Source organism: Zingiber officinale, chromosome 1A (genome assembly GCF_018446385.1).
Source record: "Zingiber officinale cultivar Zhangliang chromosome 1A, Zo_v1.1, whole genome shotgun sequence".
NCBI classification, from domain to species: domain Eukaryota; kingdom Viridiplantae; phylum Streptophyta; class Magnoliopsida; order Zingiberales; family Zingiberaceae; genus Zingiber; species Zingiber officinale.
In genome coordinates this window covers 184,070,176-184,086,036 of record NC_055987.1, presented here as the reverse complement: position 1 = coordinate 184,086,036, position 15,861 = coordinate 184,070,176, and the positions used below count along the sequence as shown (strand labels likewise).

The following is a 15,861-nucleotide window of genomic DNA, read 5'->3' as shown; positions in this document are numbered from 1 at the left end:
AAAATGAAAGTGAATGACAATGTTATTTTTAAATTAAAAAGATAAAAATTTAAAAGAAATACGTGTACTTTGATTTTCCTATATAAAAAGGATACATACTTTTTTTAAATAAATTTTAAAATTTTTAATATAATAATCTTTAATCATTCATCAACCATGAATTGAACCATCAATTGACAATTCTGTTCCCTTGGGACGGTACGATAGTTAAGATATGGGGTGTTGCCATATGAGATCTTGGGAGCAAAACTCGGTGTGACCGAGCATAACCTCCCTCATGTCTTAGTCATTTGCACTAATGACTAGTAGTCATCCGTAATTTACCTCCTCCGTATTGACCTAGGGACAGATTGATAGAGACACTAAGAGCGAACGAATCACCTTTTATCACATCAATTGACATCTCTAAATCATAAACATAGATCGATTTATTAGTAACGGTCAAATCGACAATTTTAAATCGCCAATTCATCAATTCCAAATCGAACAGTCATCCGGTCTATATATAGGGGCGGTTTTTGACTTTAAGAAAATCAGACTGAAAACAGATCGAATTTTCCAAATTAAAAAACCAATCCTGGTGTTTAACTTTTCCAATCCCACAATTATTGCGATTGGGCATCGGTTTGCTTTCGACAACGACTCGCTTTGTCTTCTAGGCTTTATCTTTTCTGCCCGTCACATTCAAACTATTCATAAATAATTATTACATAAAATAATAATTATTATAATAATTATTATTTTAATAAAATATAAAATCACGTTTTGACGTGGCCGCGATGCGGACCGTTGACTTCTCTCCGGTCTACCCATCTCGGCCCGTGAATTCCTGACCATCTTATCTAATCATGTTTACTATCTACTATATCAATTACCTTACCATTTCTATTATTTTTATTTATTAATATTATTTTTTCTTTTACTTTTTATTATTTTTTTATTTGATTTTTTTTATCTAGAATGCAAAACTTAAATTTAAAATTTAAAATAAAATTACGTGCTTAAGAAAACTGGTAGTAAATCTGTGGAGTGGGAAATTAGATGAGAATGTGGGATGAGATGCCGGAAGTATCCCTCAATAATGGAGCGGTGTGGAGCGGGAGCCGCCGTCCATGATATCCCCGCTTTACCTTTCCACGGCGAAACAAATCGGGACGCGGAATTGAAGAAAAATATTATTAAAAAAAACTGAATAATGCAGCCAACAGTTGGTTGGAAGTCAATAAAAGGGAAAGGAAGGAAGGCAGGAAGAAATTTTTGGTTTTTTAATCCTCCGATCCTTTAGCCGGCGAAGAACCCTAATTGCGCCCCAATCCAATCGTGGAATCTGATCGACGTGGGCGCGGGCGATCCGCCATGACCTCCCCCTTCGCCTTCCTCTCCGTGCGTCGCCGTCGGTTTCCACTCGCCGGGGCGTTCTTCGCCCCGGGCGGCCTTTCTGGCGCCGCTCTCATCCACGCCCTCGCCGCCCTCTGCTCCGATGTCGTGGCCGCCGCCGGCCGATGCAACTTTCGGTTCCAGCGCTACAACGCCCGCTCCCTCGTCCTCAAGATCCGGGTTCTCGCCGCCCTTTTTGAATCCCTCAAGGAGTCCTTGACGCCGACGGCCTCCTCTTCCCTCCAGCCGCCGCGCTTCACGGCCTCCGCGGTTCTCTGTCTCCGCGAGCTCTATATCTTTGTGTACCGCGCCAAGCTCTTGCTGGAATACTGCTCCCAGTCGAGTCGGCTCTGGCTTTTGCTGAGGAATCCTCAGATCTCTGGGAATTTCCACGACATCGCCCAGGAGCTAGCCACCGCGCTCGACGTCCTCCCGCTCTACAGTCTTCGGCTCGCCGATGACGTCTGTGGGCTGATCGATCTCCTCCGTGTCCAGTGCAATCGATCCAAGTTCTTTGTCGACCCCGACGATGAAGAGCTACGGTGTAAGATCCACTCTTTCTTGGCTCGATTTGAGACCGGGGAGGTTCCGGATCCGGCGGAGCTCCGGAACACGTTCGTCAATCGTCTGGGAATCCAGGATGCTGGAGTTTGCCGGACGGAGATTGAGTTTTTGGAGGAGCAGATGCTTAGTCAGGACGAAGACATCGACCTTTCGGTCGTAAGCGGAGTCATCGCGCTTGCCCGGTATTGTAGATTCTTTCTGTTCGGGTTCCACGAGGTGGAAGTCGGTAAGCCTTTCGTCGAATTGTATAAATTCTCGCGGAAGCGACTGTTGAGTCAGGGGAGTAGCTTGCGAGAAGGAAGTGGTGATTTCTCCATGACAATCCCGAAGGACTTTTGCTGCCCGATTTCTCTTGATCTGATGAAAGATCCGGTTGTTGTTTCCACTGGACAAACCTATGACCGCGCTTCCATTACCCAATGGATTGAAGGACATCGTACTTGCCCTAATTCAGGCCAGACTCTTTCTCATAACAGGCTTGTGCCAAACCGAGCCCTTAGAAACTTGATTTCTCAATGGTGTGTTTTTTATGGACTTCCATATGAAACCCCTGATGGTTCTGGAGTTTCCATTGAGAGCATTACTGCAGCATGCGCCAGTAAGGCAGCTATTGAAACCAACCGAATCACAGCGCTAATGCTGGTAGAGCAGTTATCAGCTGGTTCACAGGAAGTGAAGGCAGTTGCAGCCCGTGAACTTCGATTGATGGCAAAAACTGGGAAGGAGAATAGGGCTTTCATTGCAGAGGCTGGAGCAATCCCAGCTCTCTGCCAGCTTTTCCGGTCTACAAATTCAGTTGCTCAGGAGAATGCCCTGACTGCAATATTGAACATATCCATTCATGATGGAAACAAGAGAAGGATTATGGAGGAAGACGGTTGTTTGGAATTAATAGTTTATGTTCTGAGACATGGGTTAACTACTGAGGCGAGGGAGAATGCAGCTGCTACATTGTTCAGCCTCTCTGCTGTCCATGAATTCAAGAAGATGATCGTGGACGAGCAGGGTGCTGTTGCTGCACTAGCTGATTTACTGATGCAGGGAAACCCAAGGGGGAAGAAAGATGCTGTGATGGCCTTGTTTAATCTTTCGACCCACCCTGAGAGCTGGTCCCGAATGTTGGATATGGGATCAGTTTCGGCATTGGTGGGAGCACTAAGAGATGAAATTGTTGCTGAGGAAGCTGCTGGAGCTCTGGCATTGCTTATGAGGCATCAGATTCTGGCACAGACAATTGGAAGTGAGGACACTGTGATCACAAATTTGGTAGGGTTAATGAGAAGGGGAACCCCCAAGGCAAAGGAGAATGCAGTTGCAGCTTTGCAAGAGATGTGCAGACGTGGAGGACCCAATGTGACACAAAATGTAGCTAAGATGCCAATGCTTTGTGGTTTGATTCAGACCATCTTGCTAACTGGCACAAAGAGAGCTAGAAGGAAAGCTGCATTGCTTGTTAGGATGTGCCAGAGATGTGAATCAACAACAGCCGCGCATGGGAATGATTGGAATATAAATAGTACATTGGCGAGAACTAATTCCTTGAGGGGTTCAAATTACAGGAGTGGAGATGTGTCTGTCTCCATGTCCATGGCAATACAAGTACCTGTGCTATGACCTTGATGTTCATTTTGCACTTGTCATGTACATCACTCCTGGTAAGTTTGTTGGGAAAACATTCTTTTGTTTATGCTCGAGTGGATGAATTGATTGGGTAAAGATGAACCAATACTGTTTTACAGGACATGACGGGTGTAAATAATGGAGAAACTTCTTACATGTTTAGGTTTTGTAATGATTTGGTATATGCTTGCAAGGATTGGAATCAGTAGTATGCATTCGTAGCTAAATCATGATCTTCATTCAGATTATCTCAAGTTTTTTCTTCAACCTCATGGTTAATGGTTGCAGGTTTATACTTGCTCTTTCCTTATATCTGTTCCCTTATAAAATAGCAAGAAGTCTAGCATTCTGAAAATTGTTCTTGTTTGTGTTGGTGCACGGTCCTACAGTTTGGATTCTCAACTTTCTATAGACACTCTAAGGGGGAAATATCTGAATGCAAATCCCAGGCAGTAGTTCGAATTATGTTAGAAGTTGTTCATTTTGGCAGAAAAATCATCTTGTCAGGTGATCAGGAACATTTACTCCTTGATGTTAAGAGGGTCTTATTTGTACATTAAAAGGGTGGAAGCTTGCATTCATACTGCTCAAGCTTTTCTATGCCATATTAGTTTGCAATCCTGATATTTGCTATGACATCTTTTCTTGTTATCAAAATCTATGGTTTTTGTTTGTCAACTTCATTTTGATGCTGATATTACTATTTATCAGATAGGGCTTCACACAACAAGGCAGATATCTTAATCAATCTGCACTTCCAACAACAGAGTGATATCTTAGTTCTGAAGGTGTTTACAAATGTGCTATTGTTAGAAAGAATTGGCATTTGTGAAGATTTCTCAGTTCTATGATTCTGTAAGAATTTTGTTTAGAAAAAAGAATCTGTCTGTAATATTTTTGTATTTTATAAAAAAATATATATAAAGGATAAACTAGACAATCGTCCCTACAAAGGTAGCTGTTTAGTGTTCTCAATTAAATCTCGAATCCTCTTGAGCTCATATTTTGGCCTGGAGCATCAAAATATTTTATTTAAACATTTTCAGATTCTGAATTTTCTATCAGCACGCATGATCTCTGACGTGGATTAGAGTGTGACTCCTATTTTTAATTAATTTTTGCCTCTTGATGAAAGTTGACCCGGCTGTCTAATTATTGTGTGACTTTGCTAAAGTATTAGTAAAATTATTGTTCATCCTTCCTCTAACCCATTTGTTTATCTCACCGATGGATCTCAATATTTTTATATTCCTAAATAACGAGATTAAAAGGGATATCTTATAATAAATAGAATGATTAAATAACGAGATTAAAAGGGATATCTTATAATAAATAGAATGATTAAAACGGAGGAGTCGTGTTAGAAATTTTATAAAGTAAAATTTTAACAAATGACGATTTGTACATAAGTAGAAGGATGGATGTTAAATGGATATATTTTATTTTGACGATATTAAATTATGATAAATAAATCATAATAAATATTTTAATTAAATAATATTAAATTATGATAAATATGCACCAAGTCAATTGATTAATAATAATAATAACAAGATAATGAGATAAAGTTGTTCAACGTCGACAGCTAACAACTTTTTGAAGGGAAAACAAAAAATAGAATGATTTATTATAAATCTAAATTGTTATAATTATTACCAGTTTCCTGACAAACTGATTGTAATCAAAGTTACTTAATATTATTAGACCAGTCTAAATAAATATGAAGAAATTTAGAAAGTAAACTTAGGATCATTTATTTATTTTTTAAATATAGAAAGTCCTTTTAAAGATAATAAAAAAGACTTCTTTTAATTGGTTTTCCTAATTATTTTCATCACTAAAAAAATATGAAAACAAATTAAAGTAAAATTTGTTTTTATAATAATAATATCTTTACTCAAATGCACTCTCCATTCTTTTGTTACTATCGGATCCCGGTGTCCCCCATCGGTGTATGTTTTATATAATTCATTCGAAGATTATATAAAGGGAGATAAATTATAAGATTATTTATAATGATTTTCAAGTGATTAAGATTTTTTTTTTCTGATGATATATGTCCGTTAAAAATTGATCATGTATTCTATTATAATAAAATTATTACCGTCTTATCATCTGGACACCTCTAGGAGACAACCACATGAACAATTGATTAAGGATGACAATAGATAAAACGTAGAGTCGATTTCATATCCTCCGCATCTGTCTTCATTTATTAAATTTATCTCTATATTCAACTCCATAGGTTATTTAAATTTCATCTCATTCTTATATTCATCAATTTATCAAGTATTTATATTTTACCTATTATTTTATTATTATTTATATTTTTAAAAAAATAAAATTATTCCAATAAACTTATAAATACTTTTCCCTCAAAGATCATCTAATTTTTTTCCGTCAAGACAAGAAGTGAATTAAAAAAAATCCAATAAAAAATTAGACTATATATAGCAATAAAATTTTATTACATCCCTTTGCATACCTATCACATATAATTTTAAGATCGAGGGTCACCAGTTACACACGAGTATAAAACCTCGGTCTACTATGCTTTAAATTTCACTTAACCTCCAGTCACCCTTTTTGCCCAACTTAATCATGATTTATCCCTTTTAGATATCTGTGGGGTTGGACCCAAAGGGCCACTAAGAATATTCCATCTTTTACAATATATTTTTAGGATGATATGATTATTAAAATATGAGATATTATTATAGGTTGAAATTTGATATATCCGAGAATATCTTCTTTAATATTTTATCATATGTATTAGTGATTAATAATTATTCATGATTTAATATTTTCTTATTAATCTAAAGATAAATTGATTGGGCACTAAGAATAACGAAACATCTTTTTATCATGTGAATATCCAATTATTTAATCGATCTACAAATTTTCTTCATATTCTCGAATGCACGACTTGACCAGTAAGTAGTAAAGAAACATTCTTCCATTGTGCCCCCGGTAGCAGAGCAATAATGGATGGGATTCCAAAGAGGAAAGGGACGTAGCGTCGGCGACTTCCCCCCCGCCTCCACCTGTTCGATGCTCTTCTCCAATTTCGCTTTCCCGTTCATTCAGGGTGGCGGCTGAGTCCTTGGCAGCTGTCTACCGGTACGCGCTGCCGTCGGTGATCCAGTCCGCTTCTGCAGGTTGTTCAACCCCTTCCCTTCGTGTTTTATCTCAGCGGCGCCGTGCTTCGAAGCTGTTCCCTCTCTTTTGGTTCTAGATCACCCGATGATTGGGGAAAGACGACTTTTTTTCAGCATTATTATGGCTTTGTACTGTTCTCCTTGGAGAAAAGTGCGATTTTGATGCTCTGTCTGACATTAATGGAAACATTTAGAAGATGATTCAAGTTGTTATGGTTTCCAATTTTTGGTTTTTAAACGGTTATTTGTTTAGATTACTCGTGGATTGAGGCGTCTGTGGTTCGTGTTCGTTTTCTTAATGATTGATTGTACAAAGCTAAGAAAGTTATTGTTTAGTATTTTATGCTGATTTATTTGATTTTGCTTCCTTGGTTTTTTATGCGAATTATCACTTTGATTGGTCTTACCCTTTTGTAAAATAATCTTTCTGAAAGGTCTATGAGAGGTGGAGACTGCTTCTTTCATTTCATTCAAGTTCTATTTGTCTCACTGTGGTTGGATTCATCTGATGCATTTATATTCCTGAATAGGATTGGTTGGCAGGGAGCTTTATTTAATTTTAGAAGACGGGTGATCTTGAACTGTTTCATTCCTTGGTTCGATGGGATTTCGAAGCTTCACTGCTGGAATTTGATTCACAAGGTGCTTTGCACTCTGGGAAGTAATGGAAGAAGAGGGAAGCTCTTGGTTGAGGAGGGCAAATTTCTCTCACACAGTTTTCCACAGGTTAGGTTCAGCTCACTTGTCTTCAGTCCCTTTGTTTGCGCATCCTGAAAACCATCTGGAATCGAAGCCAAAAAGGACTGCTGAAGCATTACAGTTGGCATCACTCTCATTACCTGTTCGTCGAGGCACTGGACCAAAAGCAGCAAGCTCATTGTCTCATTCAACTAGTTTGCCATCATTGCAGTCATTGCTGCATGGTGGCCGTGATCTAGAACTTAAACCAGAAGTGTCAAATTCAATTCCTGGAGCTTCAGATTCTCCGCGAAAAATTTATAAGCATTCTAGTTTCAAGTCAAAGGGGATAAGTAATTTACAGTCTTCTGGCCTCTCTTTTACTAAGAACTTAACTGCAGGATCTTCTGTGCCTATCTCTTCTCATGGTAAAGGTCCTAGATTGATGCCAGGGGACTCAAACCGCAGCATGAATAAACCTTCAGTTGGGTTTCACCTGAATTCTGATTCTCAGAGTTATACCCAATTTTCTTTTAGGCAAGGGCAGAATTCTAAACCGAAGCAAAGGTCTGCTTCTCCTCTTCCGACAACCTACCTTTCGGATGCCTTCAAGGAAGCAATGACTAACAAGAAACGGTTCTCAACCCCACCACCTAGGAGGAAAGGGTCAGATAAGAATGTCTTAAGCAAATTGTTTTCCAAAGAAGGCCATTCTGGGGTTTATTCACCAAGGCATGCAAAAGACCATATGCACATCTCCCCGAGAAATGGGACAGATATGCATAATAGGAGCCGCGGGAATGCTTCATGGACTAGCTACTTTGAACATGGTGTTAGGAAGGTAAATGCTGTAGAAACTTCTGAAGAATGGATGGTTGATTTATCCCAATTGTACCTTGGGGTTAGGTTTGCTTCAGGAGCTCATAGCAAGTTATATCATGGTGTCTATAAAAATCAGCCTGTTGCAGTAAAGATCATTAGACAACCTGATGGCGATGATGACGAAAATGGCCTCATGGCTGCTCGTTTGGAGAAACAGTTCACAAGGGAAGTCACACTTCTTGCCCATCTTTATCATCGGAATGTGATAAAGGTACCAACTGATCTTATGTTGTGCCTTTATATAGGCTTCGGCTATTCAAAATATGTCAATTTACATGTTGTTTTGGATTCATAAAATGTATGCAGAACTGGAGTTACTTATGAGTATTATGCAAGATACAAACTGAAACCAACCGACCCTAGAGAGTTGCGTGCCAACTTCCTCTTAATCCAATTTTTGTTTTCATAGACAAATATGAATGATTTGGCTGCAACTATATGATTATAATAAATGAATGCTTCTGGTAGATATTGCAAAGATTTATGTTAAACTTAACAGACTACCACTGCAATTTCATTATTTTTTGTTGTTGTTGTTGTTTTATAATTGATCCTTGAGATTTACTTTAACATCACTATCCTTATTTTTTACTGTTAGTGCATCCTAGAACATTCGACAAATGTTGAGTTAATTCCCTGATACTCCTATCATCTTTCTTTCAGTGTATAAAACTATGTTCCCCTCAAACATATGATTATAATGGTTGCATTCTTCTGATTGATATTGCAGAGACTTCACACTATATAGGTAGCGCTCATCTTGTCTTTTCCTTTATCATAACTTGGGGGACAAATATAACAGGAAATGCATCCTATCCTTACCATAAACATCTGTTATCGCAGTGTTAAACGTTTGCTACGAGAATAAACGCTGACAAAATAACACAGTTCATTAGAAAGAAATTTGTTAGTGATAACTGATAGTTTATGTTTACTTCGATGCAGTTGATAGCAGCAAGTAAAAAGCCACCAGTCTTTTGCATTATTACTGAATATCTCTCAGGAGGGTCCTTGAGAGCTTTTCTACACAAGCTCGAACAAAAACCTCTCCCTCTGCAGAAACTCATTGCATTTGCACTGGATATTGCCAGGGGAATGGAATATATCCACTCACAAGGAGTTATTCACCGGGATTTGAAACCCGAGAACATTCTTTTTGATCAAGATTATTGTGTAAAAATTGCAGACTTTGGAATAGCCTGCGAGGTAGCATACTGTGATACTTTGGCCGAGGATCCTGGAACATTTCGATGGATGGCACCAGAGATGATCAAACACAAGCCTTACGGGCCAAAGGTCGATGTTTACAGTTTTGGACTAGTCCTGTGGGAGATGCTGACTGGAAGGGTCCCTTATGAAGAAATGACTCCTATTCAGTCTGCTTTTGCAGTCGTCCATAAGGTATCTCGAGAATTCATGTTTTTTTATGAAATATCTGCATTAATTGACTGCTTATGATCATCTAACTAACTATTCATATGTTGAATGAGATCTGTCAATGTCATATTGTTCCTTTTAAGATAGTATCATATTTTCTTGCTGTTTATGTTTCTTAAAATCGAGTTCTCGATTAAGGGAGGAAGCTATATACTGATACACAAACATGCAGACTGTAATGTGATAAATTAGCATTTTGCAGAACTTGAGACCTGTCGTGCCGCCCGAATGCCCTGCGGCCTTACGAGCATTGATCGAGCAATGCTGGACACTCCATTCAGACAAGAGACCTGACTTCTGGCAGATTGTGAAGGTCTTAGAACAGTTTGAATCTGCTCTCGCCCAAAATGGCACCCTTGACACCGCCGCAAACATGAATTCCCAAGATCACAGGAACCGACTTCTTCAATGGATTCAAAAGCTCAAGCCAACACATGCCAATGAGTCGACTACTCCGACGACTCCCAAACTTCTGCATTCGATGCCGAAACTTGTGTAGCACTCTCTGTCTTTGATTCTTGAAGTCGCTTTGCTTTGTAATTGTTTTGCTTAAAGCTAGTAGGAACTGATAAGCTTTCCTTTTCCTCTTATTCATTTTCTGTTCATACACAAGTAATATCCGACAAGATCCTCAAAATCTAGCAGCTAAATTTAATGGGGGAAAGTCAAACAAATCTATCCAAATTCTGACGAATCGGGTCAGAAAACAGAGAGTCCCATAATATTGCATCCCGTGGCAGGCAACTGCAAGCGACAACGAATTCCACCTTTCTAAATTAGGATATTGTTTCCCTGGATAACCGGAAAATCCATCACTGATTTGCATTAGAAATATAAGCTAACGGGGGGAAAACAAACACGCTGTGGGAGATCAAATCAGATGAGCATGGAGATCGATATACCCGTGACTGCTGCGGCACGAAGAGACATGGAAGCGAACAGAGAAGAGGCGCTGGACGACGATGGCTTGCCGAGGAGAACCGGTGAGTTAAAGCAGTTGTTACAAGTGCGTTGCATCTTGCATGCATGCGTGATCCACGTAGAGCAATTTACAGGAACTGTGTGGACGGCGAGCGCGCATATCATAACGGCGGTGATCGGTTCCGGCGTGCTATCCTTGGCATGGGCCATGGCTCAGCTCGGTTGGGCAGCTGGAAGCGTGTCGCTCGTTCTCTTCTCCGTCATCACGCTGTACACTTCCAGTCTGCTGGCCGACTGCTACAGGACTGGAGATCCATGCAACGGCACCAGAAACTACACCTACATGGCCGCAGTCAAGTCTAATTTAGGTAATCGTCCATATCAAAACGCAGGAAGATGATCGACGATGACTGAGGCTACTGCGTCGCGTACGTGCAGGTGGAACAAAGCTCTGGCTCTGCGGGCTCTCCCAGTACGTAAACCTCTTCGGAGTTTCCATCGGCTACACCATTACAGCTTCCCTCAGCTTGGCGTAAGCTCCTCTGGTCGCCCTGTTTTCATTTGGCATCTGAAAGCTAATGGCTCAGCACGGATCTCTCGCAGGGCCATTGTCAAGTCGAATTGCTACCATTGGAAAGGCCGCGAAGCAGATTGCAGTGTTCCCACCAGCCTCTTCATGGTTGGATTCGGCATGGTCCAAATCTTTATGTCTCAACTCCAAAACTTCCACAAACTGTGGTGGTTGTCCATTGTTGCAGCACTGATGTCCTTTTGCTACTCTTTCATTGGTGTAGGTCTTTCAGCAAAAAGCGTCATCTCCGGTAATATCGATCGACACATCCCAATTTGGTTAAAAAAAATGCACGATTTGAATCTGAATCAGTCGAGGTTTTTACTCAAAACAGGGGAAATCGGCGAGACGAGCATCACAGGTACGGTCGTCGGAGTGGACGTCACTGCGGCCGAGAAGATCTGGAAGTCATTTCAGGCGCTCGGAAATATCGCGTTTGCGTATTCGTATTCGTTGATCTTAATCGAGATCCAGGTTTTAAGCTTTTCACTGCGTTCGAAATCTTTCTCGTTTCTTTGCTTAACAATTCGATCGTTCTTCTGCTGCTTAGGACACTCTGCGATCTCCTGCAGAGAACAAAGTGATGAAGAGAGCAACCGTCGTGGGTGTGGCAGTGACCACCGTCTTCTACATCCTCTGTGGTTGCCTCGGCTACGTTGCGTTCGGAAACAAAGCTCCGGGAAACATGCTAACCGGGTTCGGATTTTACGAGCCGTTCTGGTTGATCGACATTGCCAACATCTGCATCGTGGTGCATTTGCTCGGAGCTTATCAGGCAATTCTCTCTCTCCCTCTCTCTCTCTTGACTCTTGAGCTGGAATTCATCTTCTTCCTCGATACTCTGCCTCCCTCTTGCTCTGTAGGTGTTCAGCCAGCCACTGTTTGCAGTAATAGAACTACGGATCGCCCAGTGGTTTCCCAACTCAAACCTACTGAATCACGAGCGTCCCATTGTGATCAACAATCGCCTTGGCTTCAGCGTCAACGGTTTCAGACTGGCATGGAGGACTGGCTTCGTGATCACGAGCACGACTCTGGCCATCATCATGCCCTTCTTCAACGAAGTGCTCGCGTTCCTGGGAGCGCTGGGGTTCTGGCCGCTCACGGTCTACTTTCCGATCGAGATGTACATCGCTCAGAAAGGTGTCGCGAGGTTTTCCACCGAGTGGGTGTTCTTGAAATGCTTGAGCTTCGTGTGCTTCCTCATCTCTGTGATCGCGGCCTGTGCTTCCATTCAAGGCGTGATAGCATCATTAAAGCACTTCTCTCCATTCCATACGAGATTTTAAGTAGCATAATTAAAGAAAGGCTAGGGAAAAGAGCATGCATTAGATTTGCAGCAGTAGGTCTGTTGGAAGATTTCTTCATGTCAAGAACAGCTTGACTGAAACTAGATCTTATGTCTTTGGTAGTCTTTCATATGTTTCAATGGAAGATAGCCTCTTTTTTTTAATAAAAGTCAAACATTGTTTCTCCAAGTTGTTTGACTTTTAACCAATCGTTTGAAAGTCGTACCTCAGGTGCCATTGACGCCTTCCGATTTTACTCGTTCAAGCAGATTCCTCGTGGCAAAAATAGATTCGCTCATCTCATCAATCCATTCTTATATCAAGATGGAGGAAATGACTATTAGTATAAGTGCCAAGAAATGAAGACGAGGTCTTAGGGTGGTGCGATGGTTAAGACATAGGGTATTGTTATATGAGGTCTTGGGATTGAAATTCGGCGTAACCGAGCATAACCTCCCACATATCTTGACCATTTATACTAATGGCTAGTAGCCACCCGTGATTTACCTCCTCCGTGTTGGCCTAGAGACGTGTTGACGGGGGCACTGGGGGCGAGCAAATCGTCTTTTGCCACAAGAAATGAAGAAGAGCCTCGGTCCGCTCCTTGATGGCTAATAGTCATTGATTCCATCACCCTCGCTGCCTTCTTGATGGCGGGCATCGCCTCCATCCCGTCCGCTGGGGACGCTTTAGCCTTCAAGCTGTCGTCGGCGATCTTGTTCACAGTCGCCACAGGGATCATGGCGATCACGAGCAAGATTCAGCCGTCGCAGTTAGCCGAGGTGCAAAGAAACGCGACGCGCCTGTGGAAGCAGTTGGGAAGGGCTACCGAAACCAGTCTCAGTCACGGATCTCCGACCGACAGCGACGTCGAGGAGGCGGAGGAGAAAATGCTGGTGCTCGAGAAGGCCTACCCGCATCCCCTGCTCCTCGAAATGCTCGAGAAGTTCTCCGCAGTCGTCGAGCCCACTCGATGGTGGCCTAAAATTCAACCGAAGAAATTCCGAGCAAGATTCGTCAGCAACGGGTGGAGCAAAGAACTAGAAGAGGAGTTGAGGGGAGCACTCAGAGTACTAAAGGTAAAAGACAGGGAAGAGTACACGAAGCTGAGCAGCTTAGCCTTGAACGTGAACAAGGCCTTGGCCACGGCAGGGCCTCTGCCCGCCGGCGCCACTGCGATAAGCTCCAGCCTGATGGGTTCCCCTGCTCTCGGCCCAGCGCCGTGAACGTCGTCGGAGGTGTGCTTGCAGTGACGGCGAACACATTGGAGCACGGGGCAAGTGGGGATGGTGTTCTAGGGATAATATAGATAAAATACGTGATCCCGTCCGAAAGCTGAGTCGGATGAAGGCGGGTCTTGTTGTGCGAAAAGTTGACGAAGAGTTGTTGAAATGCTGAATCTGCGGGGTACTCCCTAGAAAGGTTCACACAGGCGGCATGCAGAGAGAAACGATCAGGATGATGACGCTATTGTTCTGCACACACGCAAACGAGTCCCCCGGTCGTTAGAGACCAAAAACCAGGAAAAAAATCCCTGGGTCAGGCCCTCCGACGCTCAAGTCAGGTACTTTTTCCCTAAAAATCGCAGAGAAAGGACGAAAAATAAAAACTAGTGAGAAATGACGAGTGAGCGTACTTGCATAAGGGACAAGGCATCCCTTTTTATACTACAACGAAGATTCCTGGGTCTGACGGGTGTCAGGGAATGTTGACTATCAGGCTTTGTCTGGTGGTTGTTGACACGTGGCTCTTCCTAATAAGCTGGCGGCAAAACCAAAGGTGTATTGAGCCCCGACTGTTGACATATTCCCTGACACCTTGATTATTCCCTCTGACAAGCGGTTGCGATTCCTTGGCTGATTTGTCCTGTAGCCCCTGACCGATCCGAGATCTGGACTTGCCCTGTTTTTATATACTGTTGCCTTCGACTTGTATGTCCCAATCTGTGTTAAGCGCGTGTCCAGATTTGCCTTTGTTGTCTGCCATCTCGATCTGCCTTCCGGGTCTGTGTCCAGACCGGTGATCTTTGGCTTGGGTGTCCCGACCTGCCTGTCTGATGCTGTCTGCTATTATCCAAAGCATGTACGTCCCGACCTACACGCTGGGTCTAGTTCCCGACCCTCATCTGTCTGATTATCCAAGGCATGTACGTCCCGACCTGCACGCTGAGTCGGCTTCACGACCCTCATCTGTCTGACTATCCAAGGCATGTACGTCCCGACCTGTACGCTGGGTCGTCTTCCCGACCCTCATATGTCTGATAATCCAAGGCATGTACGTCCCGACCTGCACGCTGGGTCGGCTTCCCGACCCTCATCTGTCTGATTATCCAAGGCATGTACGTCCTGACCTGTACGCTGGGTCGGCTTCTCGACCCTCATCTGTCTGATTATCCAAGGCATGTACGTCCCGACCTGTATGCTGGGTCGGCTTCCCGGCCCTCATCTGCTTATTGCTATCCAAGGCATGTGTTGGTCCCTTTGGAGGCCGGCAAGAGGGGAGGGGTGAATTGCCCTACAAATTAAAACACGAACCTTTCTCGGATTTCAACTATATAATGAACACTTGTAATAAATAAATAAAAGAGACTAAGTAAAGAAAAACAGACACCAGAGTTTTACTTGGTTTGCAATCAGGGGATTGCTAATCCAAGGAATGTAAGCACTATTCGATTCTCTCCTGGGAGTAGTAGCCTTTATTGACGCACAGAAGAAAAGTAAAGCACAAGTTGATTACAAGTTCGTCGTTCTAATTAAATTGATTCTGGACCAAAGCTATATTTATAGCCTTGGTGGGCGCTGGAAGGGTTCCGGCGCCTGGGGATAAAACTTTATCCCCAACGTTCGATCGAGTTTGACTCGATCTGGTCAAAATCTCATGGCCCGAGGGGTCCAGGCGCCCGGATGGTTCGGCGCGGACCCCAAAAGTCAACTCTGGTTGACTTTTTCCGTCTGGTCGCTCCGCTTCGGTTCAGCTCATCTCGGTCCGGGTCTTCTGTTCCGGCTCCACTAGCTTGGGTGATCTCGGCCATCCGGAATAGGGCTCACCCGAACCCATGTTCCGGCCTTCTCCTCGAGCAGCCTTCCTTCCCGGTTTCTCGTCCCTCGAACGCCGCGCACGTTCTTCTCGTCCACCGGTGTACTCTTCCGCGGACACCTCGTCCCTCGGACGCACCGAGCCCGTCGGCTCTCTCCCGTGCCGTCCTTCTCGCTAGCCGCGTCTTCCGCTCGACTTCCTGTGTTCCTAAGTACCTGCACACTTAGACACAAGGGATAAACAACGCAGGACCTAACTTAACTTGTTTGATCACATCAAAACACCTCGGGGTTCCAACAATCTCCCCCTTTTTAATGTGAGCAACCCA

General features: G+C 42.8%; 4 protein-coding genes across 5 annotated transcripts; all 4 read left to right on the top strand.

Moving 5' to 3' along the window:
* Positions 1-1,236: 1,236 nt before the first annotated feature.
* On the top strand, positions 1,237-4,600 carry LOC122038628 (U-box domain-containing protein 17-like). Of its 2 annotated transcripts, none has more exons than XM_042598459.1 (2): positions 1,237-3,596; positions 3,681-3,788. In XM_042598459.1, exon 1 carries the CDS (start codon positions 1,357-1,359, stop codon positions 3,553-3,555), a length of 2,199 nt encoding a protein of 732 aa, XP_042454393.1. In that variant the 5' UTR covers positions 1,237-1,356; the 3' UTR covers positions 3,556-3,596; positions 3,681-3,788. The 2 variants fall into 2 exon arrangements, with proteins under 2 accessions (XP_042454393.1, XP_042454392.1); XM_042598458.1 differs by lacking the exon at positions 3,681-3,788 and adding an exon at positions 4,273-4,600 and having other exon boundaries at positions 1,238-3,596.
* A 1,887-nt stretch (positions 4,601-6,487) lies between these two features.
* LOC122038626 (probable serine/threonine-protein kinase drkB) lies at positions 6,488-10,306 on the top strand. Its single transcript, XM_042598456.1, has 4 exons — positions 6,488-6,719; positions 7,250-8,490; positions 9,225-9,680; positions 9,919-10,306. The coding sequence occupies exons 2-4, from the start codon at positions 7,384-7,386 to the stop codon at positions 10,213-10,215; spliced, it is 1,860 nt and encodes a 619-aa protein (XP_042454390.1). The 5' UTR covers positions 6,488-6,719; positions 7,250-7,383; the 3' UTR covers positions 10,216-10,306.
* Positions 10,307-10,414: 108 nt separating this feature from the next.
* LOC122038627 (amino acid permease 8-like) lies at positions 10,415-12,526 on the top strand. The gene is made up of 7 exons (XM_042598457.1): positions 10,415-10,699; positions 10,772-11,005; positions 11,076-11,169; positions 11,241-11,458; positions 11,543-11,682; positions 11,759-11,983; positions 12,072-12,526. Exons 1-7 carry the CDS (start codon positions 10,597-10,599, stop codon positions 12,495-12,497), a joined length of 1,440 nt encoding a protein of 479 aa, XP_042454391.1. The 5' UTR covers positions 10,415-10,596; the 3' UTR covers positions 12,498-12,526.
* A 452-nt stretch (positions 12,527-12,978) lies between these two features.
* On the top strand, positions 12,979-13,723 carry LOC122007828 (probable F-box protein At4g22030). Its single transcript, XM_042563353.1, has 2 exons — positions 12,979-12,985; positions 13,116-13,723. The coding sequence occupies exons 1-2, from the start codon at positions 12,979-12,981 to the stop codon at positions 13,721-13,723; spliced, it is 615 nt and encodes a 204-aa protein (XP_042419287.1).
* The last annotated feature ends 2,138 nt before the right edge of the window (positions 13,724-15,861 follow it).